The following is a 26,068-nucleotide window of genomic DNA, read 5'->3' as shown; positions in this document are numbered from 1 at the left end:
ATCATAACGTGATGAGAGGAAGTCACATCCTGTAATCATATGAAAGCTGTTCGCTTTTCCACGCCTTCTTCGTGCCTCTGTGACAAAGTTGATTACTATCTAATTGCTCAAATTAACCCATCATAACATTTATGAACATATGTCTAATATTTTCTATTTCACATTGCACTCTTGCAAAAAAAAAAGAAAAGTGTTTTGTGTTGGTGTATAAGTCATACTGTCACGTTCGTTGAATGGGTGAGACCAAGGCGCAGCGTGAGATGAATACATCTTTAATAAGACAAAGAACACTTAAACAAACATGACGCTATATATGATAAGTCCAGACACAGGCAACTAACACAGACAATAACCCACAAAATACGCAAGGAATATGGCTGCCTAAATATGGTTCCCAGAGACAACGATAAACAGCTGCCTCTAATTGAGAACCAATCTAGGCAACCATAGACATACATAACACCTAGAATAGTAAACACCCATAGACATACAAAACCCCTAGACAGGACCAAAAAACACATACATCACCCATGTCACACCCTGACCTAACCAAAATAATAAAGAAAACAGAGAATACTAAGGTCAAGGTGTGACACATACTCAAGCATCTAGGAATAGGATGAACTAAGTTATAGTTTATTATAATATTCCTGAAATTCGTATAAAAATATATGTTATCATTACTCTTCAGTGCAGTCAAATCAATCTGTTTCACCCTTCTCAAAGATTGTTTATGGAAACTAGACAGTGGTTTAACTCATTGTGATAACAGTGCAATGGCAATATCTAGATTATAGAATTCGATACCTAGTGGCGAGTCAATTTATCAGATGTAGCCTACCGCTGCCAAGCTTTCGTTTACTACTCCACATAGCTATAATTTCTTATCAGCAAATGAAAATTGTAAAGAGAAATGGTCTATTTAATTTGCATACAATGACAGAACTGCATTAAAGCATTAAAGCAGACCTGCATTTTTGTATCGTACAGAAAAAGAAGAATAATATCTGAATGTTGGAACGCTCCCATTACTTAATAAGATTGTTTTGACCACTGTGGGACTTCATCATGCATATGAGGAATAAAATTGTACTTTAAATGGGCAATCGTTAGTTGAAACAATAACAAAGCCACCAGTCTCTGTTTTGGTAATAGCTGTGGGATGGGCCTGGAGAAATGTAACCACTCATAAATGCATAGGCAGCGCTATTGATGCAAGGAATGACCAATCTATCAAAACTTTAAGCATATTTTGAGGCTATACAGTTTTTGTTTCCACTTACAATGCTTACAAACATTGGAGTAAAACAAGCTTATATTTTGGTTTCTGATTGGGTACGACAGTTGAACTAAGCTCATGGGGCATTTAAAAGTTATATTCTTCAAGGAATAAATGAGTTTCTATATTTAAGTAACTAGTTAGCAACTGCGGATTGTCCCTATAAAGAATTAACAAGCGATTGAACATGAATGCAAACTCCTCAATTGGATCCATTGTCACAAACATAAGACACATTAGATGACAAACATTATATAAAAACAATACCCTTTCTACAGGGAATTTGCATGAGAAATTAATCCGCAAAAAAATTATTCATTACATGAAGGTCAAACTCTAGGCCTGGGAAGGCCAAAATGAGTCATCTACATCTATTTACATAACACAACATGACAACTACTGTCAAACAATATTATTGTATTACGACGATAAACCATTTTTATGTTGGGAAGAAATCATTCCTACTCCACTTTTTTTTTTTTAAACATGATGACAATATGAACAATATACCTATGCCAGAGAAAGTAAGGAATTTTACAAATATGCTGGAGCACTGTCAGTGGCAGAGGTGGTGACGGAGAACTCACATCGTCCTGTTCTGTCCTGAATTGGTTGACTCCTCTTGCATAGTGTTACCCCTCACCCACTGTTTAACATATTCAGAAGGGGAACTGCCTACCCCACTCAGTAAACCAGAGTCTATCTGCTCCTCAGACTCAAAGTTAGAGTTCACAGGGCTGCTACAGTCAGACTCAACAAAGACTCCACTGTCAATGGTGTCCACACTGTCCAGATCCAGCACCAAGGGAGGGTAGCCGTCCTCTGAGTCCAATGAAATCTGCTCTGGTTGATAGTTGCGGACCTGTAGCTGGAGCTGCCACTTCATAGCAGGCAGGCCCGTTGATGCCCATCTTCCACTCTGCCCAGTTAACCCTCCTTCCTCTTCTGCCCCAGCACCAAGAGGGCCCTCTGTCTCACTGTCCATACCTCCTCTGCTGCCTCCAGTATATTGGGAGAAGCTTTCCCCACCTTGGCTGCACTTGTATGTCACCCAAGAACTCCCTGACAAAGCTCCTTCCTCCCCAGACACCATCACAGTATCAATGGAGACGTGTCCAGCGGAGTGACAGGTGCCCTGGTCCCCACTGCTGCCATCTTCCTCCACACTCAGCCTGGACAGACCGAGGATGTCTAGCTGCTTCTCAGTCATCATCTGTGTAGATGGGTTTTTCTCCAAGGGATCCAGCTCACTGAAGACGAAGACAGGTCCAACCCATTTCTGCAAAAAATTAATGATAAAATGGATGATTAAGGAGCAATAGGTAGGTACAAGGCGACTTAGTCATGCATGCTTACATTTTTCACGTATTGGTCATCTAGAATTGCAAGCACCATGCTCCACCAACTGAGCTACACTTGGTTGCAAAAGGTTGAATGAGAGCTTATCACCTCCGTCGTCAATATGAAGATCAATCACAGAAAGAATTACCTTTTTTATTTTTTAACATTTAGAAATGTTTATGAAACTGATGGCAGTTATTTTATACAACTCTGAATCCTAGAGCAAGATGTTGCCCACAGATATGAATGGACAAGTTTTTTCACAAAAATACCTTATCTGGGTGAAGAGCAATTCAGCAGAATCTAATCACTGTTTTCCATCTGAAAAGACAGCAGTAAGTGGCCATACTGCACCACTAACAGCTGTCAGAGGGCTAAAGAGAGAGGGCATTTAAAAAACATCTACCCGACTGTGCTTATCATATATTGACAAAATGTGTTCTTTATATAATGTAATTTGCTGTGAAGTCATTTTTATACTATATAATCAGGGACTTGCTTTATGTGCGTTCATCACTGCCATTGAGCTTATGCTTTAAGACATCTACCTGACTGTAGTTAGTATACCTGACTACCTGACTGTAGTTAGCATAGTTAGTACAGCTCTGTCATGCTCCTCAACTATAACCAAACCCCTGTGGACATCCTCATGACTTTGAACTTCTCACAGAACATCTGGGTAGTTCAGAGAAGTGTATACTGCTTAGTGAAAGGGCACCATAGAAAAACAGATTTGTTTAGGTTTACATTAGGTTGAGCAGGAATAAGATCTAATGTGTCTCGTGTGTGGCAGAGAAGTGAAGATACCAATCTACAGTTCTTGTAGTGCGGGCAAGATCAGTGTCTTAGATCTGTGGGCTGCTGCAAGAGGATGATTTCACAGGTTCCAGTAACTCTGGTTTATCTTTCATTAGCTTTTTCCTGCCTGCTAAATCTTTTGAAATGATGTGACTGTCATGGACACGGCCATAATTACATATGAGTACACTGAAGCGAATTCAGGGTGTAGCCCCAACTGGGACTCAAACCCAGGTCCAGCGACTGTCAAGCCAACACCTTAACTAATACAACAAGAGGTCCAAACCTCTTGATGAGGTCGCTAGGTGTTGGGTTAAGGTCACTACATTACCAATTACCTCCAGGAGAGTGTGTCTCCACGAATCTCAATACCAAATTCCTCAAGTTTACACTGCTTTCTGATGGCCGCCCTTGCTCCATCACACTTCTGACACCAGTGTAGCAAATTTGGGGGTGTAGCCCCAACGGGGACTCGAACAAAGGTCCCGCGACTGCAAGCCAACACCTTAACCATTACCATTTGGGCTCCCGAGTGGCGCAGTGGTTTAAGGCACTGTAGCTCAGTGCTAGAGGTGTCACTACAGACTCCGGTTTGATTCAGGCTGTATCACAACCGTCTGTGATTGGGAGTCCCATAGGGCAGTGCACAATTGGCCCAGTGTTGTTAGGGTTTGCCTGGGGTAGGCTGTCATTGTAAATAAGAATGTGTTTTTAACTGACTTGCCAAGTCAAATAAAAATAAGCCAATAGGTCCAAACCTTTTGGCTAGGTTTTGGGTTAAGGTCGCTACAATATAGTTTGTACACAATAAAGAAACTCAATTATGAGTCAACATCTACAGTGGGGAGAACAAGTATTTGATACACTGCCCGATTTTGCAGGTTTTCCTACATACAAAGCATGTAGAGGTCTGTAATTTCTATCATAGGCACACTTCAACTGTGAGAGAACGAATCTAAAACAAAAATCCAGAAAATCACATTGTGTGATTTTTAAGTAATTAATTTGCATTTTATTGCATGACATAAGTATTTGATACATCAGAAAAGCAGAACTTAATATTTGGGACAGAAACCTTTGTTTGCAATTACAGAGATCATACGTTTCCTGTAGTTCTTGACCAGGTTTGCACACACTGCAGCAGGGATTGGCAGCAGAGACTGGCTAGGCCACTCCAGGACCTTGAGATGCTTCTTACGGAGCCACTCCTTAGTTGCCCTGGCTGTGTGTTTTGGGTCGTTGTCATGCTGGAAGACCCAGCCACGACCCATCTTCAATGCTCTTACTGAGGGAAGGAGGTTGTTGGCCAAGATCTTGTGATACATGGCCCCATCCATCCTCCCCTCAATATGGTGCAGTCGTCCTGTCCCCTTTGCAGAAAAGCATCCCCAAAGAATGATGTTTCCACCTCCATGCTTCACAGTTGGGATGGTGTTCTTGGGGTTGTACTCATCCTTCTTCTTCCTCCAAACACGGTGAGTGGAGTTTAGACCAAAAAGCTCTATTTTTGTCTCATCAGACCACATGACCTTCTCCATTCCTCCTCTGGATCATCCAAATGGTCATTGGCAAACTTCAGACGGGCCTGGACATGCGCTGGCTTGAGCAGGGGGACCTTACGTGCGCTGCAGGATTTTAGTCCATGACGGCATAGTGTGTTACTAATGGTTTTCTTTGAGACTGTGGTCCCAGCTCTCTTCAGGTCATTGACCAGGTCCAGCCATGTAGTTCTGGGCTGATCCCTCACCTTCCTCATGATCATTGATGCCCCACGAGGTGAGATCTTGCATGGAGCCCCAGACCGAGGTTGACTGACCGTCATCTTGAATTTCTTCCATTTTCTAATAATTGCGCCAACAGTTGTTGCCTTCTCACCAAGCTGCTTACCTATTGTCCTGTAGCCCATCCCAGCCTTGTGCAGGTCTACAATTGTATCTTTGATGTCCTTACACAGCTCCCTGGTCTTGGCCATTGTGGAGAGGTTGGAGTCTGTTTGATTGAGTGTGTGGACAGGTGTCTTTTATACAGGTAACGAGTTCAAACAGGTGCAGTTAATACAGGTAATGAGTGGAGAACCGGAGGGCTTCTTAAAGAAAAACTAACAGGTCTTTGAGAGCCGGAATTCTTACTGGTTGGTAGGTGATCAAATACTTATGTCATGCAATAAAATGCATATTAATTACTTAAAAATCATACAATGTGATTGTCTGGATTTTTGTTTTAGATTCCGTCTCTCACAGTTGAAGTGTACCTATGATAAAAATGACAGACCTCAACATGCTTTGTAAGTAGGAAAACCTGCAAAATCGGCAGTGTATCAAATACTTGTTCTCCCCACTGTAAATATTGCTCCCAGCATTGATCAAAGCTCAGTTGATAGAGCATGGCGATTGCAACATCAGGGTTATGGGTTCGATTCCCACGGGGGACGAGTACGCAGGAGAAGAAAAAAGTTTGAAATGTATGCACTCTGAAATGTAAGTCGCTCTGGAATTGTCTGCTAAATGACATAAATGAAGATGATTAACGTAAACTCACCCCATTCCATACAAATGTGTGCAACCGCAACATTCAAACGAGGCTACGAAGAAAACTAATGGGACTGTAGTGACTGTGTTGACTTCAAAATCGGGGGTGTGAACTAGGTTTCTATTCAAGCATTGATCGACATGGTAACGGCTCTATAGTATTGGAGAAAAGTTGAAAAAACGGACCCTCAGTTACATCTAGACGTATCATGTTGTAACGTACAGCACGCATAAAGCAACTATTTCTGCCTTACAATCTCTCTCCACCAAGTGTAGCACTTCTCTCATCCTTTAAAAACAAGAAATGGACAGTGATGGGGTAAGGGGGTTAAGGGGAGGATACCTAGTCATGTTTTGCGTCATCATTGCATGCGATAACATTCTCAAAGCCACTGTTTACTTCTAAGATCACTTTAGCACAGCCTTAAAAACCTGATTCAAATTCGACACAAACCTTCAAATAGGTATGTAATGACACATTATATAAACTCTTTATAGTGTTGTATTTACATTTTAGAGGAGATAAGAGTGAAAAAAAACTATTTTCCCACATGACATCTCACCTTCTCACTATCACGCATTAGTTTCGCTTCCACACCCGCCATTTTTAGAAAGACCCGACAGGCTCATTGCCTGCTTGAATTATGCAGAAACGGGCAGTGTTTAGGTCATGTAATTGATTCTGTTGGAAAGGGGAGAAATTGTGCTTTACAATGGTATTGACATTACAGTTGATCTGGAAGTATTACGTTTTTGGGGCGCTAAAATAAGGGCAATTGTACGGACCAAGGCGATGTACGAGTTTACATTATATTCTTGATCTAACCGAGTTCTAATCGCGCCCGCCTCTTTGCCAAAGAATTGTTTGTTACGTTCACCTTCGTCCCCCGGATTAGCCTTTTTAGTAGCACATTCACCACTCTCTCAAAACGGTTAACTCCACCCTCTCGCGGAACAAGCCATGGCCTGAGACGTGAAACGAGCTACCTAAACTCGGAGTCGGCTCAGTTGAGTAGGTAGGCAAAACTAGAGCTGCTGCTCGGCTTCTGACAGTGTTTGCGAGATGCCGTACAAAAGGCGATTTTAAAACCGTTCTGCGACTCATGCCGTGTCTACAGACATCCCCCAAACAAACCAAAACCGACTTTCGGAGAATGAGGGCACAACTGGTAAATAGTCAGTCAGGTGGCTAGGTGCCGGTAGAGATTTATATTGCAGTAACTTTGAAGAGTCCATGATATTCGGAATCCTTGTGACGTCCCTAACGCATTGTAGTTTAAATGTAAAATAGTTACGGTAAGGATTAAGGTTAGGGTAGGATAACACTATCCAACGTTGAAGTGCTCTGGCTAGTATTATTTAGCCAGATTGAATAATGAAGTAAGAAGCTAACGTTAAACGGAGCCTACCTCAGCAGGAGCAACATATAGGCTACTAAATTCTCATAATAACTTTGCTTTACAGAGAGTATGCTACTGAGACATTGGTGTGGTGATCGAGGCTGAATGTGTGACAGGTTAAAGGAAATATTCATAGCCTGTTATACATTAAAAAGTATTAGTAAGTTCATAGTATGTGAGGATCTTAAAACATCTAAGGTTAAAAAGATGCATTCAGTATTAGTTGATAGAGATTGATAACATTCATATAATTGTGTTAAAGTTAAAATATGTCAAAGGGTACGAATTGTGAGAGTAATGTGTAAACGTTGTATTGATTACTTTATTTTGTGGTGCCTAAAAGTGTTCATCTGTCATCTACGAAATGCTCTTAATCTATGAGCCGGAGATCGATTGCTCTGGTCTCCACCCATATTCCTGGGGAAAATCGCGGTCTTTTCTCATTGAACTAAACGTTTTGAGAATACAACACCGTATCACTCTCGTGATTATTTCTCCCCTGTTTTCAGGGGCGTAACATTTTTGGAGGCTCTGCTGAGATAGCTGCTCAGATGTCCAGTTTCCACACCCTGGTCGCTGAATTCCGAGCCAGCTAAATCTCCTCATAACAACTCAGGCAGGCTGCAGTGAGGAAAGTGTTGCTGTTCGAGGGAAGTTGGAAGTTAGTGGTTAAGTACGTGTCAACTGAGGCCATTGATCGACCATCAGAGACAGTAAGGACCATCTAATTCAGAGTCAACTCCTGCACAGTAAAAGTTCCTCCTGTTCTGTCAACATGACAAGCGCCTTGGAAGAACTACAGGAAGAGGTAGTAGGAGAATTGCACACCCTGACTAAAGACAAATTACTAGAGATATGTGATTTCCTTGAAATATCAGGTGAACAGAGATGTTAAAGACAAATCCCGCATAGCATTAATGACTCGCATTATGATGTTCCTTGAAAGAGAGGAAGTCGCAGAGTTAGAAGATGGCGGCATGTCGGAATTGTTGCTACTTAGAGACGAAATGACAGAGATGATCAGTGGCATAGATAACAAAACAGGGCAAATTGACCATGATATTGAACCAGCCGGAACACATCACAGAATAGAGGAATTGAGAACTGTAACTCCACAACAAGGGGTGGGAACTGAGCAGATTATTGCAGCCAAAGCCAGTGATTCTTTGCGTCAGCCCCAACAACATGCCAATCTTCAGGGGAGCGTGCCGCTCTCACCCAATGCACAGCCCAGCTCATACTGGCGCAAAGAGTTTAAAATTTCTGGTCAGATAGGTGAACCGGGCCAGAAAGAAAAACTGATTTTTTTCAAGCCTTGCCCATCAGATTGAAAATGGACTTAACAGAGGCTATCCTGAGGTAGAAATAGTAGACGCAGTAGTCAGGGCTATTTCTCCAGGCTCACAGCTACGCAGCTACTTGGAAGGTAAACCCCAGCTAACTCTTCCCACACTTAGATGTATCCTGCGTTCCCACTTCCAAGAGAAGAGTGCAACAGAGCTTTACAAACAGCTAGCTTCAGAAGCACAGCATAGCAAGGAGACCCCTCAAAGCTTCCTGATGCGCATTTTAGATTTGAGGCAAAAAGGACTGTTTGCATCCCAGGAGTCAGAATCAGGGCTTAAGTATGACCCTGCTCTAGTCCAGAGCATGTGTTTTCACACAGTCCTTACGGGTCTCCAGAGTGACAGTATCAGGATAGACATGCAGCCTCTCCTGCTAGAGAGCAAAACATCAGATGAGGTTTTGCTAGAGAAGCTTAACATTGCTTGTGCTAATGAGATAGAAAGACGAAACAAAAAGCGGTTTAATGCCCCACAGCCTGCTACAACTGTAAGTGTAGTCCAGTTAGAAGATACGCCATCTGCAAAGTGTCCTGTGAAGGAAGCCAAAGCTAAGATACCCGCAGGACTGTTAACAGAGTTAGCTGAACTTAAGACAGGTGTAGCTTCTCTAAAAGGTCTCAGTGCAGAGATTGCTCAGATTAAGGAGATATTACAGCAGCCTATGTTTCAGTCACCGCCTTGTGCCTATGCCCCACCCCCAGTTAGGAGGCCAGATAGGGACCCCCAGCCACCTGTTTCCCAGCAGCAGTATTACAGCAGCTACAGTCGGTCCCAAGCACCTGACCCTGCACAGCATCAATATGCACCTAACTGGTATACCAACCGCTCTGCTCAAGCTCCAAGGAGGTGTTTTGTCTGCCAGCAGGCCAGAACAGATGCACGCTGCACACACTGCTTCCGATGTGGGAGTGGAGAACATTTTCAAGCTGGATGTAAAATCCGGGGAGCCAGACCATCAAGGGAGGCCCCTTTAAACGGAAACGGGTTACCGCTGAGGGACGAGTGTTAACCGTAGCTACCAAAAAGTCCCAGAAATGTGCAAATTGTGCCAGAGAAGATTCATTTGAGAACCTGAAACAATGTTCATCATGTAAAGAGACACTGTACTGTTCCAAAGTATGTCAAAACCAACATTGGACTAAACATAAGGAAAAATGCACTCACCTGAAAATTTACTCTAATAGTGGAAGGTTTTCCCGCACAGAGGAAAATGCCCACTCCTTACCATCCCTAGCTCAAGGTTGCCACCCCCGTAAGGTCACCTCGCTAGTCGGCAGACAGTGCCTTATTGAGTGTCACCTGAATCGCCACCACCTCCAAGCTCTATGGGACACAGGCTCTCAGGTATCGGTCATTGATGAACGATGGAAAGAGGAATCTCTCCCAAACGCAAGGCTGAGAGATGTTTCAGAAATCCTGGACTCACCTGATGATCTAAGGTTGACTGCAGCAAATGGGACTGAAATGCCGTACCTGGGATGGATTGAAACAACTTTTCGGCTAGCCTCTGAAACTGACCAAACAAAGGAACTGATCATCCCGGTGCTGGTAATGAAAGGCTGTCACCTATCACATCCCATCATAGGTTTCAATGTTATCGAGCACATCCTGACAATGACCGAAAAGACTAAACGATACAGTACAGTAAAAACAGCTTTCCCAAGCCTCAAAAGAAACAAGGTGAGAGCTTTTATACAGGCTGTTAGCGCAGAACAGACAGATGAATACGCAGTGAAAACCAAGAAAGAGAAGGTTGCTGTACCAAAACACAGTAGCATTCAGATTGAGTGCCGTGTAGCTTCCCAGCCTTTCAAAGATGACATGACAATGCTTTTCCAGCCAGACCTGAACCCGCAGTGGCCAGACGACCTTGAGTTCTTTGACACACTAGTCAGTCAGGAAAGGTGTTTTTCCAGTTATCCTGCTTGATGTCTCTAACCCCACTGACCACGACATTGCCCTGCTAGGACGCACAATAATCGGTACAGTACAAACCATTATGACTGTGTTACCTGCCCAAGTATTTGAAAAAACTGTCACCCCAGCCACAGTGAATCACACCAGCGTTCGAACCCCATGTACTGCTACTGAACAGTGGGATCCACCAGTAGATTTAACTCACCTAACCGAAGAACAGAGAGAGGTTGTTAGGCAAATGCTTAGAGAAGAGTGTCACTCCTTCTCCAGATCAGACAATGACATTGGCTGCATTGAACGATTGAAAATGACTATTTCTCTAAAGGACTCTGAACCAGTAAAGCGCACATACATGTCAGTGCCCAGGCCACTGTATCAGGAGATGAAGGGTTACATTTATGACCTCATAGTCCAGGGCTGGGTTAGGAAGTCAAACTCTTCATATTCTTCACCTGTCGTGTGCGTTCGTAAGAAGGACGGGACCCTCCGGTTGTGTATAGATTACAGAGATCTGAACAGAAAGACACATCCCAACCGCCAGCCCATCCCTCGGGTGCAAGACATCATGGACAGTTTAGGTGGTAATTCCTGGTTCTCCCTCTTAGATCAGGGGAAAGCGTATCACCAGGGGTTCATCTCTGAAGAGAGCAGACCACTGACAGCATTTGTGACCCCATGGGGACTCTATGAGTGGATATGTATGCCATTCGGCCTCATGTACGCTCCTGCAGCTTTTCAGCGGTGTATGGAGGAGTGTTTGGAAGGGCTCCGGGATAACATCTGCATTCCTTATCTGGACGACACGCTAGTTTTCAGTAAAACATTCAACAGCCATGTGAATGATGTGCGAAAAGTTTTGCAGCGTCTCAGAGAGTATGGCATTAAACTCAAACCAAGTAAGTGTGATCTCTTTAAACCCCAGGTCCGTTATTTGGGCAGAATAGTGTCTGCAGAGGGCAGCCGAGTTGACCCAGCCGATTTTGAAGCAGTAAGAGCATTGAAAGAAATCAGACCAGAGACTGTGGGCCAGCTCAGAAAAATGCTTGGTTTACTCACTTACTACAGACAGTACATCAAGGACTTTTCTAGGAGTGCCAGCTGCCTGTATGACCTCCTGAAAGCAGATTCAGAGAAATTACCTGACCACCCACGGAAAACAAAAACAAAGAAAGTAAGTCATGTGGTGCCCTCAAACAAGCCAATCCTGTGGACTGACCAGCATCAACAGGCACTTGAACAGCTGATTGAGTGTTTGCTTCACCCACCAGTTTTAGGTTTCCCTGATTTCACTCAGCCATTTGTTGTACACACTGATGCGTCACACCAAGGCTTGGGAGCAGTTCTTTACCAAAAGCAAGAGGGGAAGCTTAGGGTCATTGCTTATGGCTCTCGAACCTTAACAGCAGCTGAGAAGAACTATCACTACCACTCGAGCAAGCTAGAATTTCTAGCTCTAAAATGGGCAATCACTGATAAGTTCCATGACTATTTGTACTATGCTCCGACCTTCACTGTATACAGCGATAACAACCCGCTCTGCTACATTCTGTCTACTGCAAAACTGAACGCAACCACTTCCAGGTGGGTTGCAGACTTGGCTGATTTCCACTTTACAATAAAGTACAGGCCAGGCAGAGAGAACGGTGATGCAGATGCTTTGTCAAGGATGCCACTGGATGTAGAGTCACTGATGAGAGAATGTTCTGAGGAGCTTCCACCAGACACCATCGCCGCCACGATACAAGCAGTTGAGGTACAGAAAGAGGCTGTTGTACCTTGGTCATTTTCAGCTGCATCGATGTCAGTATCAGCTGAAGGTGAGACAACCACTGCAACAACCAGCTCGATCCCAAAAGATGGGATAAGAGAAGCACAAGAATCTGATCTGGTCATCCGTCCTGTGCTCAATTTCAAACTGTCTGGTTCCAAACCGCCAGTTAAAGAGCAAAAGAAATTCAGTCCAAAGACAAAATGCCTATTCAGAGAATGGGACAAATTGACAATATACAGTGATGGCATTCTGTACAGAATCACTACAGCCCGCAAGCAGTTAGTTCTACCAGAGCAGTACAAAGGTAAAGTGATGGAAGAGTTGCACAATAACATGGGACACCAAGGTACTGACCGCACTGTATCACTAGTACGTGACCGCTTCTTCTGGCCTTTCATGCAATTTGACATCGAGCACTATGTGACTAAAACTTGTAGCTGTGTCAAGCAGAAAAAGCCAGCCCATGCAACAAGAGCTCCTCTGACAAACATTGTGACAACACAGCCATTTGAACTGGTATGTATAGACTTCCTTCATCTCGACAGATGCAAAGGGGGATATGAGTACATCCTCGTGATTATTGATCATTTTACACGTTACACTCAAGCCTACGCCACCACATCAAAGTCAGGTAAAACTGCTGCAAATCTCATCTTCAATGACTTTGCCCTGAAGTTTGGGTTCCCATCCCGCATCCACCATGACCAAGGGGGAGAATTTGAAAATCAGTTGTTCCATCAGTTAAAGAAACTCAGTGGCATGGCGGGGTCCAGGACAACACCCTATCACCCGATGGGAAACGGTCAAGCGGAACGCATGAACAGAACATTGTTGCAAATGTTAAAGACACTAACTGAGACACAAAAGTCAAATTGGAAGGAGTCTCTGAACAAACTGGTTTATGCCTATAACTGCACCCGTTGCGAAGTGACTGGCTATTCACCATTTTATCTTCTGTTTGGGAGATCACCCAGGCTTCCAGTTGATATGCTCTTTGGATTGTGCACAGAGGCAGGTTCCAGTAACCAGCGAGAATACGTGGAGAACTGGAAACGAGGGATGGAAGAAGCATACGCCATTGCAAATGAAAATGCTCAGAAAGCCGCTGAAAGAAGTAAGAAGTACTATGACACTAAAGTTAGGAGTTCAGTGCTACAGCCTGGTGAGCGAGTTCTGATTAAAAACCTGACACCAAGAGGAGGACCAGGAAAACTCTGTAACTATTGGGAAGATACAATTCACACAGTGGTGAGACAAATGGGTTCAGACCTGCCGATTTATGAATTGAGACCAGAAAAGGGTAGGGGACGCTCCAGGGTCCTGCACAGAAATCTGCTCATGTCCTGTGACCACTTACCTTTTGAGACACAACCAGAAATGACCAAAGTGGTTAAAAGTCAGAAAATGAGGAGACACCAGCCTGCATCACAGACTCTAGATTTTGATGAAGACAGTGGAGATGAATATGACCTTCATCATGAGCTGCTACAGGTTCCCACATCTCCTACAGTACCTGAGGAGAGGAATGCTGAACCAGCGAGAGAGTGGGAACACAGGCCCCCAACAGTGAAACAGACAGTTGCAGTGCCAGTCCCTGATACGCTACCAGCACAGCCTCTTGTTGAAAAGCGGCTGGAGGAGACAACAACAGTTAAAGACTTGCCTGCTGAAAATTTGCCTGATGATCATCCACCAAGTGCCTTTCCTTCATATACTGATGCTGCTGAACCTGAGGAACCAGCCTACCAGCTGCCACAAAGAGAGAGACACCCTCCAAGACGTATCACCTATGATCAGCTTGGGATCCCTTCCTGCTACAGTATACAGCCACAGCCACAGTTGTTCCCTGTCTACTCTGCACCAGGACTGGTTCCATGGCTGCCATCACTACAGCAATGTTACTTTCAGCCACCTTACATGTATGGGCTTCAGCAAACCTGAGGCTACAGAGTTGACATGTTTGACCATGGACTGATCAATAGTATGAGAAAATACTGCTTATGTTATATAGCTGGTCAACAGATATGGACTGTGAATATAACTTGTTAGTTATATTTGAACTGTGACCCTTGACCTCTGCTCAAGTACTACCTTACAGAAGAGGATTTTCTAGGTCCAGTGCATACGGACTGTTGAAGAAGACAATGTTGGTAATGTTGGGACAACATTTATTTTGTCGGGGAGAGTGTGACAGGTTAAAGGAAATATTCATAGCCTGTTATACATTAAAAAGTATTAGTAAGTTCATAGTATGTGAGGATCTTAAAACATCTAAGGTTAAAAAGATGCATTCAGTATTAGTTGATAGAGATTGATAACATTCATATAATTGTGTTAAAGTTAAAATATGTCAAAGGGTACGAATTGTGAGAGTAATGTGTAAACGTTATATTGATTACTTTATTTTGTGGTGCCTAAAAGTGTTCATCTGTCATCTACGAAATGCTCTTAATCTATGAGCCGGAGATCGATTGCTCTGGTCTCCACCCATATTCCTGGGGAAAATCGCGGTCTTTTCTCATTGAACTAAACGTTTTGAGAATACGACACCGTATCACTCTCGTGATTATTTCTCCCCTGTTTTCAGGTACTTTATTGATAATAAAAATAGAAATTTAAATGTTATAACTCACTAACATGTCAAGAGTGTTTAAGGTGTGCCTTAGTAACGTCTTGAGGAAGTTAGAGTTATGTTTGAAGAGAGTAATATTAGCCCTGCTCGGTTGAAGTGAAGAATAGCATCGTACTGAGAGTAGCTGCCATTTTATGTCGATTGTGAATGAACATGTACGTTGTTAATAAGATATTTTGCTGTGTTATTTGTATAATGGTTTTTCTGTTTTGTAATGTGTTACTTTTGTGAAATGATTGAACTAAACGTTTTGAGAATACAACACCGTATCACTCTCGTGATTATTTCTCCCCTGTTTTCAGGGGTGTAACAAATGCAGAGGAGAGAGGGGAAGCTAGCAGAGAGAGAGAGAGGTTAGTACAGTGGTTCCCAAAGTTGGGGTCTCGACCCAATATTTGTACTAGTCTTATCAAACAAGGTAGGAACTTCAAAATAAGATATGTTTCAATTTGAACATCTCGACATGGCCTACATTAAAATGCAAACAATACAGTTATACAAATGTCATACTTTTTCGTTTATTGGTGAATGTTCATCTTATCCATTTTCCACTTTTTTTTACCACTACATCACTGATATTAATACAGAATCATAAGTAATATTCTAATAATTCATGTGAATGTGATATGATTATCTGTGTGCAGTGGTGGAAAAACTACCCAATTGTAATACTTGAGTAAAAGTAAAGATAACTTAATAGCAAATAACTCAAGTAAAAGTGAAAGTCACCCAGTAAAATACTACTTGAATAAAAGTCTAAAAGTATTTGGTTTTAAATATACTTAAGTATCAAAAATACATGTCATTTCTCAAATAAGTATCAAAAGTAGAAGTATAAATAATTTAAAATTCCTTATTTTGCACAAACCAGACGGCACAATTTTCTAGTTGTTTTAATTTATTTTTGGATAGCCAGGGGCACACTCCAACACTCAGACATAATTTACAAACGAAGCATGTGTGTTTAGTGAGTCCACCAGATCAGAGGCAGTAAGGATGACAAGGTATATTATCTTGATAAGTGTGTGAATTGGACCATTTTCCTGTCCTGCTAAGCTTACAAAATGTAACGAGTAACGATTCTGTATTCATTATTTTCTTTCGGAATGTAGTAGAGTAAAAATAAAAGTTGTCAAAAATATAAATAGTAAAGTAAAGATACCCCCCAAAACAACTTTAGTACTTTAAAGTATTTGTACTCCAGTACTTTACACCACTGTCTGTGTGCTCCAGTTGGATGTCTGTTTCTGCAGAGCTTGATTCGTAATGCCTAGGAATACAAACGTGAACACTATCCACTGAGCGTCCAAAACATTTGGAACACCTGCTCTTTCCATGACAGACTGACCAGGTGAAAGCTATGATCCCTTATTAATGTCACCTGTTAAATCCACTTCAATCAGTGTAGATGAAAGAGAGGAGACAGGTTAAAGAAAGATTTTTAAGCCTTCGTGACAATTGAGACATGGATTGTGTATGTGTGCCATTCAGAGGGTGAATGGGAAAGACAAAATATTTAAGTGCCTTTGAACGGGGTATGGTAGTAGGTGCCAGGCGCACTGGTTTGAGTATGTCAAGGACTGCAATGCTGCTGGATTTTTCACGGACAACAGTTTCCCGTGTGTATCAAGAATGCTACTGGTGTTCTGCCAGACTCTCTGCAGCCACAGAGGAAGTAAAAGATTTCAGCGCTCTTTCAAATACTTGCATTTTCACAATTTTATGTGAAAAGATTATTTACATCTACCCATAAACGATTTATCATCATCTATTTGTTGTGTGTGTGTGTATGCGCGTGTGTGTGTGCAATTGTTATACTCTGGATGATATGAAAAGGGATCTTTCGGACTGATCTCAAAACAAGTACACATTGTGCCCCACCAAAGCCCTGCCCAGTACAAATTGATAATGGCATTCTGAATAGGCACTTGTTTTGACACCATTGGTTGTTTACTGACTTCAGACACAGAATCTATGTCTCTCTCTACACATATTCCTTCAATGTTGGCCTATCTCAAATGTTTTTTTTTTATGCATGGCTTTCATTTTCCCATGGACATCACTTCCCCCTACTGGATGTTGATGTAACTGTAGTTGAGAAACAAGCAGGGGCCTCATTTATGCACCAAAAAATAACGGTTGGCTAATAAAACCATAAAAACATAGCCTAATGATAAAACAGATACATTTGCCGTCAGCAAGGAGATAGCATAGCAACATGTCGACTATGTTTCTTTGACCTTTATTATATGGGCTTGAATCATAATCGTATTTGGAGGTGGGATGGAGACATGTTATCTGGGTGAGGTCGGGGGAATGGGAGGGTGGGGGTAGTTTTTGGAGACCCACTTCTTTTTTGTTTTCTTTTCCATGCACATTCTGAATTTATTATTACTTAAACTGTAATATGATGCAAATTATGTTTGTTTTTAACCGGAGTGGCAGCCCACAGGTACAACACGAAAATATATGTGTGAAATAATGAATGGGAAACATGATATGAACAGAATACTAAATTATATGAATATTGTACCTGTAGCGCCACCCCAACTATTAAAAAAAGACAACAAAAGTGTAGACCTGGTTTGTATGAACGTTGAGGCTTGGGCACTGGGGTAGACCTGTTTTATTTGAGTGTGCCCATGGATTTACTTAGTTGTTATGAGTAATGGGGTGTAGGGATACACAAGGCTCATACAGGCAATGGGTCTGGATGGATGTCTATTTGCCAATTCAAATCTTTTCTGGCAGCAAGTTTGTGGTAGGAATAAAAGTGAGTGGGGTTTTGGCACGTGTTATACCACTGTATTATGAGTTATCTATGAAATCATTAGCGGAATACTTGGGGAATACAGGCCTAGGCAAAGTGGGGAACAGGGCTGTGATAAGCAGGTAATAGGGATGAGGTATTTTGGCAAAGGAACTACTGTCTAGGGGTAAGAAATAGGGCTTATAGGGCAAGGATACATGTGCATCGGGGCTTAATTGTATCAATATTAGGGTATTGGCATGTGGGTCTTAGGGTAAGGGCATTGGGGTAACAGGGCCGGGGTGTGTGGGGTTAGTGGGTTGAGGTACATAGATATCGGGGCTGAGCAATAGGGGTTAAAGTCTTAATTTTATTATAGGCACAGCACTGTATGTTAACAATAAAACATACTTTTTCAAACAGAAAGTATTCATATCCCTTGATTTATTCCACATTTTGTTGTTACAGCCTGAATTCAAAATTGATCAAATATGTTTTACTCAACCATCTACACATAATGCCTCATAATGAAAAAGGTAAAACACGTTTTCAGAATTAAAAAAAATAAACAAATGTATAAATTAAACACATAAATATCTCATTTACACTCCTGAGTTAATACTGTAATTGCCGCCAAAGGTGCTTCTATCATCAGGGGCCTCATTTATCAACTGTGTGATTACAGCTGTGGTTACAGCCATGATTATTTTCAAAATTCTTTAAGCTCTGTCAAATTGTTTATTGGTCATTGCTAGACAACCATTTTCAGGTCTTGCCATATATTTTCAAGTAGATTTAAGTAACAATTTTAACTTGGCCACTCAGGAACATTCACTGCCTTCTTGGTAAGCAACTCCAGTGTAGATTTAGCCTTGTGTTTTAGGTTATTGTCCTGCTGAACAGTGAATTCCTCTCCCATTGTCAGGTGGAAAGCAGACTGAACCAGGGTTTCCTCTAAGATTTTGCCTGTGCTCAGCTCCATTCCGTTTCTTTTTTATCCTGAAAAACTCCCCCGCCCTTTGATTACAAGCATACCCATAACATGATGCAGCCATCACTATGCTTGAAAATATGGAGAGTGGTTCTCAGTAATGTGTTGTATTGGATTTGCCCCAAACATAACACTTTTGCAATAAGGACAAAAAGTGAATTGCTTTGCCAATTTTTTTGCAGTATTACTTTAGTGCCTTGTTGCAAACAGGATGCATGTTTTGGAATATTTTTATTCTGTACAGGCTTACTTATTTTCACTTTGTCAATTGTGGAGTATACAATGTTGTTGATCCATCCTCAGTTTTGTCCCATCACAGCCATTAAACTCTGTAATAGTTTTTAAGTCGCCATTGGCCTCATGGTGAAATCCCTGAGCTGTTCCTCTCCTGCAACTGAGTTAGAAAGGATGCCTGTGTCTTTGTAATGACTGGGTGTATTGATACACCATCCAAAGTGTAATTAATAACTTCACCATGCTCAGAGGGTCTGCCTTTTGTTTTACACATCTAACAATAGGTGCCTTTTGCGAGGCATTGGAAAACCTCCCTGGTCTTTGTGATTATATCTGTGTTTGAAATTCACTGCTCACTGAGGGACCTTACAGATAATTCATTATATGTTTGGGGTACAGAGACAATCGAAAATCATGTTAAACACTACTGAGTCCATGCAACTTATTATGTGACTTGTTAAGCGCATCCTTACTTCTGAACTTATTTATTATTGTCACAACAAGTAGGTTGAATACTTTTTGACTCAAGACATTTCAGATTTTAATTTAGAATTAATTTGTAAAAAGAAAATCGAAAAACATAATTCCACTTTGATATTATGGGTTATTGTGTGTAGGCCAGTGAAGAAAAATCTCTCAATTTAATCAATTTTAAATTCCGACTAACACAACAAAATGTGGAAAAAGTCAAGGCCTGTGAATATTTTCTGAAGTCACTGTACTTTTCATAATACAATAATAATTTTAAAAAGCTATATGGATTGCACTAAGGGTTACTAATGGCATAAGATTTGCATAGTGGCATGTCTGGGAAGTTAAAACATTCTGCCTACACCTCCACAGAAATGTTATCAAATGTGCTATTGTGCTTTCTTGTAGAAACGGACATGGCCCAGTTACAACATTTCCAAATCATACAGCAAATTTTCGTATTTCTGTCACCATAAAAGGTGAATGAAGGGCTTTTTCCAGGTGGGATTGTAGCGCTCGTTCCCGAGTTCACAAATATAATATGGCTCTGATTTATCAATGAAAACATGCATATATTTTGTTGCATGCACAAATCCTAGAACCTCCACCTCTGCAATAATTTAATAAGAAATGTACACAGTTGATAAATGAGCCCCCTGATGATAAACGGTACTGGGTGTACACTTTAGAGCTAGGTGACAGAGGCTGTTGATATTTTAATATGTTTTACCAACACATTTGTTTCCTTCATCAGGATATAATTATAGTCATGGGTGAAAGTAAGCCGCCATGGTCGGGTAGAGTACCAGCAAAATAAATTGTGGCATTACGCCTTACCGGTAAAACATGAGCCCATCACAATAATTTAAATGAAGATCACAAGAAAACTGTAGGCTATTACACCAGAATTTATCGTTGCCGCCTGTCAGTCGCAATAGAAATGAGCGAATTTAATTAAAAACGTATGGTATACGCTCCAAAATGCTGTGTGGTTCGACGTGAACAATGACATTTTGCCAAGGCAGAGATGACTGGCCGAGGCTGAGACTGAAACGCGCGTGGGCAGCAAGACGCATCAGGCTACAAGAGTATGCCTAATATGACAATCCCCGAATGTCATTGCACTTTTTGGTGTTTTGTAGCCTAACAGATGTCTCTTTCCATTTTCAAATGGCGGGTGCACAGTGCACTGCTTGGATGCTGTTATTATTTTGTGGACAAACGTGCACAAGTAGCCTACTTTTTGAAGGAATTGGCAACAGATCTTCATGCGAATATCAAAGAATCCACATAAAACAAATATGCGCATTTTCCCGCTAGAGATGTGTTTCCATCAAAATGACTTGTTACCTATAAAAGGATGTGCGTGATGGTGTAGTGCACATACAAATAAGTTAAAATGGGTTGCCATCGTATTTTCAACTCATGGTTTTCTCACAAAATAATGTGTGTGATAATTTGTGTCAGGTAGCCTAGCGGTTAAGAGCGTTGGGCCAGTAACCGAAAAGTTACTGGTTCGAATCCCCAAATCTTCTACTTGAAAAATCGGTCGATGTACCCTTGAGTAACACACTTAACCTCCTGTAAATAACTCTGGATAAGAGTGTCTGCTAAATGACAAAAATGTAAATATTGTGTGCCCTCTCTGGTATTGACACGTGCGCTCTAGCCCAGGGGTTCCTAAACGTTTTCACTCAGTACCCCACCCCATCCAGCATTGGGGAACATCCCGCGCCCCCCACGTCTATTTCTTTGGGCACAAGCACTGTTCATGACACAAACTGTTCATACCCGTCTTTATTTCCTGAAATTCTACACATTTTGTCATGGGTTGCAGAGAGCATTTAGCAGTTTTAAAGCTAATTTTCTTGCAATTCTATACATTTTGCCATGTCTAATATGTATGCATGTGATATTTGAGTGACTCTAACATTGCTACAAAATATATGGGCTAAAAAAAACAGCTGACATGGGCTAGTTTATATGGACATTTATAACACGTTATAAAAAGCTCTCTAAGGTATGCAATGACTGACATGACAAGAGGAAAACTGATGATGCACTACCCATTTTCGAAATTATTCCTTGTGCATTCTACTATTACAGTTTTCAAGAGTAAATTGAAACCTGGACTGAGTTCCCCCATAGTTTGGGAACAACTCATCGCGCTATCTGCGCGCTGTTGGCTAGAGCGCACGTATGATGAGATTATATGGACAAAAGAGCGAGATTTTTTTTAAAAAGCACTTTCACCACCATGTGAAGTTAATCATAATGTATTTAATCTGTAGTTTAATCAACTAAAAGTGCATGTTTTCCCGAAAAGTCATAGTTTGAGGAACGCACAACGTGTCATCGCGTGACTCCAAGTTTACTTCGAAATTATGGTTATTTTATCAATATTTGCACATAAAAGCGTTTCCACCGAAATTTCTCGCATAATTCAATTTACCGACACAAAAAGATCTCACATTGTCTATCATATTTTGTTTAGTCGACATGTGGAAAGTTTACCGTTTCCATCAGGCCTGTCATTCATTACATTTTTATCTGACGTACTTTACCCGCATAAAAACGTTGGACACAAACCTGGTTAATCAGATGAAAACATCATGACTGGTTGTAGTCATGTCAAATTAAAAAGGCAATACATTTTACATTTAAAAATGACATGTTTTTAGTATTCACTAAGCATAGTGGATATGACCCCTTCATAAGAGTGTCAATTGTTTTGTAAATAATATAAATAGAAAAGGCTAATCTAAAAAGATAAGTGGTTACCTTTCTGGAATATTCATAAAATACTCTAAGCGGAAAATATTTAAATATAAACCTAGCAAACATCTGAGTTTCGATTTCTACCTGTGGTATTTTCCATTGGGGGGGTGAACTGCTCTGATGTAGAACGTAAGCTCAATGTCTACTGAGCATCTACCCACATATGAGTTGAAAAACAAGCCCTTGAAGCCCCTGCAGACTGAGTCATTATAATGCCCCCCTCATATGTGTAGTCATTGTGGGATTTGATTATGGGAAAGTCCCATTGTTGGCCATGCTGAAGTTCCCCCTATCGGCAACACCTGCTGGAGGGGTTTAGAACAAGTCCCACAGACGCAATGAGTTATTTTTTGTTTTGCCTGTATTTTTACCTTAAAATCCCCTCCATATGTGTGGTAGAGAGGCTTGAAAAAGTCCTCTGGGCTTGGGGAATAGTTCATCAAGTGTAGCCTCTTCGGCCACAATCTGCAGGGAAGATATGTAGAGGCAAGTGACAAACAGGTTGTTTTCACAAAGGAAATTATATGTGAATATGTGAAAGTGACATAAGCAGAACTATTCAGGTCTTCACAAATACACTTTCACTTTTCATTTCTGGGAAGATGGAATTTCTCTCTATGCAGGTGTTATAATATGTTTTATAGGGTAAGTGGATTACTAATAATAATGTAGAAGCAAACCTAACCACCGAGCTATCATGGGTTAGGTTTGGTATAATGATAATGTAGAAGCAGCTCTGACTTCCTGTGTTTTCTTACCCCTATATGTACATTGTGTATCTGCAAGTAAAGAGCATCAGCTGTGGTTTCTGTGTAGGTGGGAGGTTATGCCAGGAAAGCGTATGGTGTATTCACGCTTTCTGTAAAAACACCAAGAGGCTGAACATTTCTAGCTTGGTCGCAGATCAATTTGTGCTTTAGCCAACTGTTGTTTGTTCAAGGCATCTGACGAAAGTCAGAGAAGTTGGATGTAGCACATATGATAGTGACCAGGCTAGAACATTTCATTTATTGGCAGACCTGAAGAAATTGAGGATACAAGTTGGTGTCTGATAAAAAATGTTTAGCAAACACAAACACTTACTGTTACCTGAAGGATCATAAATAAGGCATACTCACATTTTAAAGAGGTAGCACAGGCAGCACAGGATCAAACAGGGGAGAATGGTCAGTAAAACAGGCCACTGCCACCATAACTTATCATCCCCTTCTGTAAAAAATACACATAGTGTAGAGAGAGAGAGAGACATTTTACTCCACTTCATACATTACTATAACCTGAAAAAAAAAGTCCCAATCAAATATATCCAGGGAAAGCATGTAACACAGATCAGTCAAAACTAAACTTGCTGCATTCATGTACCTGTAGTCCTCCATTCTACGGTGGAGCTCCATTCACTCCAGGGACCTTGGTAGTTACTCACAGGGTTCACTGAGGCCTGGACATTTGCCACATACGGAGTTCCTGGTTGCAGTTGAAGGCTGTTTAGCACTAGGTACCTCTGGTCCTCTCTTACAGGGTAATAGACTGTATCCTGTAGGTCCAAAGAAAAACTTATATTTAACAGTTTGGGGAACCTGGTCTTTCACATACTGTAATATTTTATTGGAAACATGTAATATAGCAAATATATTTTGTTTACCTTTATATAGTTATTATTTGTTGTAATCCGCACCCTGTACATGAGGGATTTATCAAGGTAAATGTTTTTATCCATCTGCCAAGTGACGTTGTAGCTGTCAATGTTCTCTGTCACTTGTACATTGACTGGATGCTGCGGCTTCACTATGGAAGAAAAGGCCGAGATGCTTGGGTTGGAACCATTATATGCAAAGGGTATGGATTCAAGTGCACAAAGCTCAATCATTTGTACCATATTAGCTTTCAAAGCGGGTGATACATAAGAACCCAAGACACTCAGTCCACATCACACAATAATCCTCATTGTAAAGACTGTTCAACACTCATTTCAAAGCTGTGCAAAGTTCAAAACTGCTGATAAAAATGTGTCACAGCAGAATAGGACACCATACTCAATCCAGTAATTGGCTGATAAGTGGCTAATAAGATGACCTTACTGCTAATAATAAACACTTCTTATTCATGCCATATCTTGTCACTGAATCAGAGACAATGTTCAGGGGAAAGTACAATCCATCCTATGACATAGGTCTACTCCACTTACCTAATTTATACAATTTCCAGTCAGTTGAGTCATCTGTTTTCCTTTTGTCTTCTTTTCCTGTGTGCTTTACTCTTGCAGTGCAAGTAGTGTCCGTGGATATTAACATGAAAAAATCTTCTGGTTGTATTATACACCAGCTTTGTGAGGGTGTTATTTCACAGCTATCATTCACTTGGTCAACAGAATCTCTGAAAAGAGAGAACAGTGATTATACTATTCAAATACAGCTTTTGTGAAGAAAAACAAAACCAAATATGAAAAGGTTTATGTAACATTCATATGTTTTTCTTAAAATGATATGTTTAAATGTTACAGTACATAAATATGTTTAAATGTGATCTCTTAAATCTATCGGTGCAAGGCCAGACACACAGCAGTGAAAGAGAACAGTGTGTACCTGCACTCTGCCTCAAGGAGAATGGGAGACGAGGGCACTGTGCCTGAGCAGGAACAGTTCAGGGATGTATTGTAGTCTGTGGTGCAGGTGACATTGCAGAAACATGCAACTGTGAATGCAGGAAAAAAGGATGATGTGGTCAGTGTGATGCCAGTGCCATGGTACCCAGACTCATAGTCTATATAAGGTAAGGCTCAGCTGGTACCCTGATGTGATAAAAACATTTCCTGCTAATCCAACCAATTACTACTCATAGTAGATAACTATCTAGATATGTGTTTGAGAAAACACATCACTTGAAAATCAATACAATATATAGTACAAATAATAGATGAGAAAAAGTTCAACTTACCATATTGAATCAGGTAACACAACACCAGTGAGCTGATTAGCGGTTGTTTCACAGCCATGAGGGCAACAATGGACTGTTCTGCTCAATAACTGAGATCATCAATGGCACCTGAAAGCCTGAAAAACAATAAATCACATATGTCCTTGTGTTGGAGTTCATTATTTGAAGTGAAATAACCATTACTGGAAGTGTAGGAAACAAATATATAGTATTGTATTGAAGTCGAGAAGAAGGAGAAAGTCTTGAATTAAACTATCACTTACATGTCAAGCAAAGGTTAAGTCTGGAAATGTAAGCTACAAATGCGTTTACAATAATACCAAACCCCACACAAAGAAATCTTAACAATGGTAGACAACGCTAACAATAGAATAAAGATATTGTACTTCAATGTTATTCATGTTATTCAGAAAAATACTATTCTTACCTTATTGATTCTGATAGATTTGGCTAACCATGCCACATGGCATCATTGTTCGAGTAGTTCTAAAGCCAAATGAATTCATTAATTTGTGTCACAGACTGTGTGATCAAGTTCAGTGCACAATGACATATCTGACATATTGGAAGTCGTCATCTGCTGCAGTGTCACTGAGGATGTGGTTGTTTTGTGGCTACCCTGTGAGCATTGTAGGAGGTCCCTTCCAAACCCTGCTTCTGTTTCGCAACATAATCCATCTGTGAGAACAACGTTTGAGACATACACTATATATGCAAAAGTATGTGGACACCCCTTCAAATGAGTGGATTTGGTTGTTTCAGCCACACCCATTGCTGACAGGTGTATAAAATCGAGCACACAGCCATGCAATCTCCATGTACACATATTGGCAGTAGAATGGCCCATACTGTTTAGCTCAGTGACTTTGAACGTGGCACAGTCATAGGATGCCACCTTT

General features: G+C 41.1%; 1 protein-coding gene across 1 annotated transcript; it reads right to left on the bottom strand.

Moving 5' to 3' along the window:
- Window positions 1–622: 622 nt before the first annotated feature.
- LOC112246022 (interleukin-21 receptor) lies at window positions 623–25,846 on the bottom strand. The gene is made up of 9 exons (XM_024414284.2): window positions 25,597–25,846; window positions 25,170–25,285; window positions 24,818–24,926; window positions 24,421–24,608; window positions 23,878–24,020; window positions 23,598–23,769; window positions 23,354–23,444; window positions 22,607–22,700; window positions 623–2,558 (listed from the first exon to the last, which is right to left on the bottom strand). Exons 2-9 carry the CDS (start codon window positions 25,225–25,227, stop codon window positions 1,863–1,865), a joined length of 1,551 nt encoding a protein of 516 aa, XP_024270052.1. The 5' UTR covers window positions 25,228–25,285; window positions 25,597–25,846; the 3' UTR covers window positions 623–1,862.
- Window positions 25,847–26,068: the final 222 nt, after the last annotated feature.

Source organism: Oncorhynchus tshawytscha, linkage group LG27 (assembly GCF_018296145.1).
Source record: "Oncorhynchus tshawytscha isolate Ot180627B linkage group LG27, Otsh_v2.0, whole genome shotgun sequence".
Lineage (NCBI taxonomy): Eukaryota > Metazoa > Chordata > Actinopteri > Salmoniformes > Salmonidae > Oncorhynchus > Oncorhynchus tshawytscha.
The sequence above is the reverse complement of the archived record's forward strand: the minus strand, read 5'-3'. Positions and strand labels throughout refer to the sequence as shown.

What these genes read in the sequence shown, in the direction of transcription:
- LOC112246022 (XM_024414284.2), bottom strand. Translation starts at nt 25,227, where the DNA reads ATGGCTGTGAAACAACCGCTAATCAGCTCACTGGTGTTGTGTTACCTG. An exon ending in CTCCTTGAGGCAGAGTGCAG is followed by an intron (nt 24,609 to 24,817) that starts GTACACACTGTT and finishes CTCTCTTTTCAG; the next exon opens with AGATTCTGTTGACCAAGTGA. An exon ending in CTGGAAATTGTATAAATTAG is followed by an intron (nt 24,021 to 24,420) that starts GTAAGTGGAGTA and finishes TTTCTTCCATAG; the next exon opens with TGAAGCCGCAGCATCCAGTC.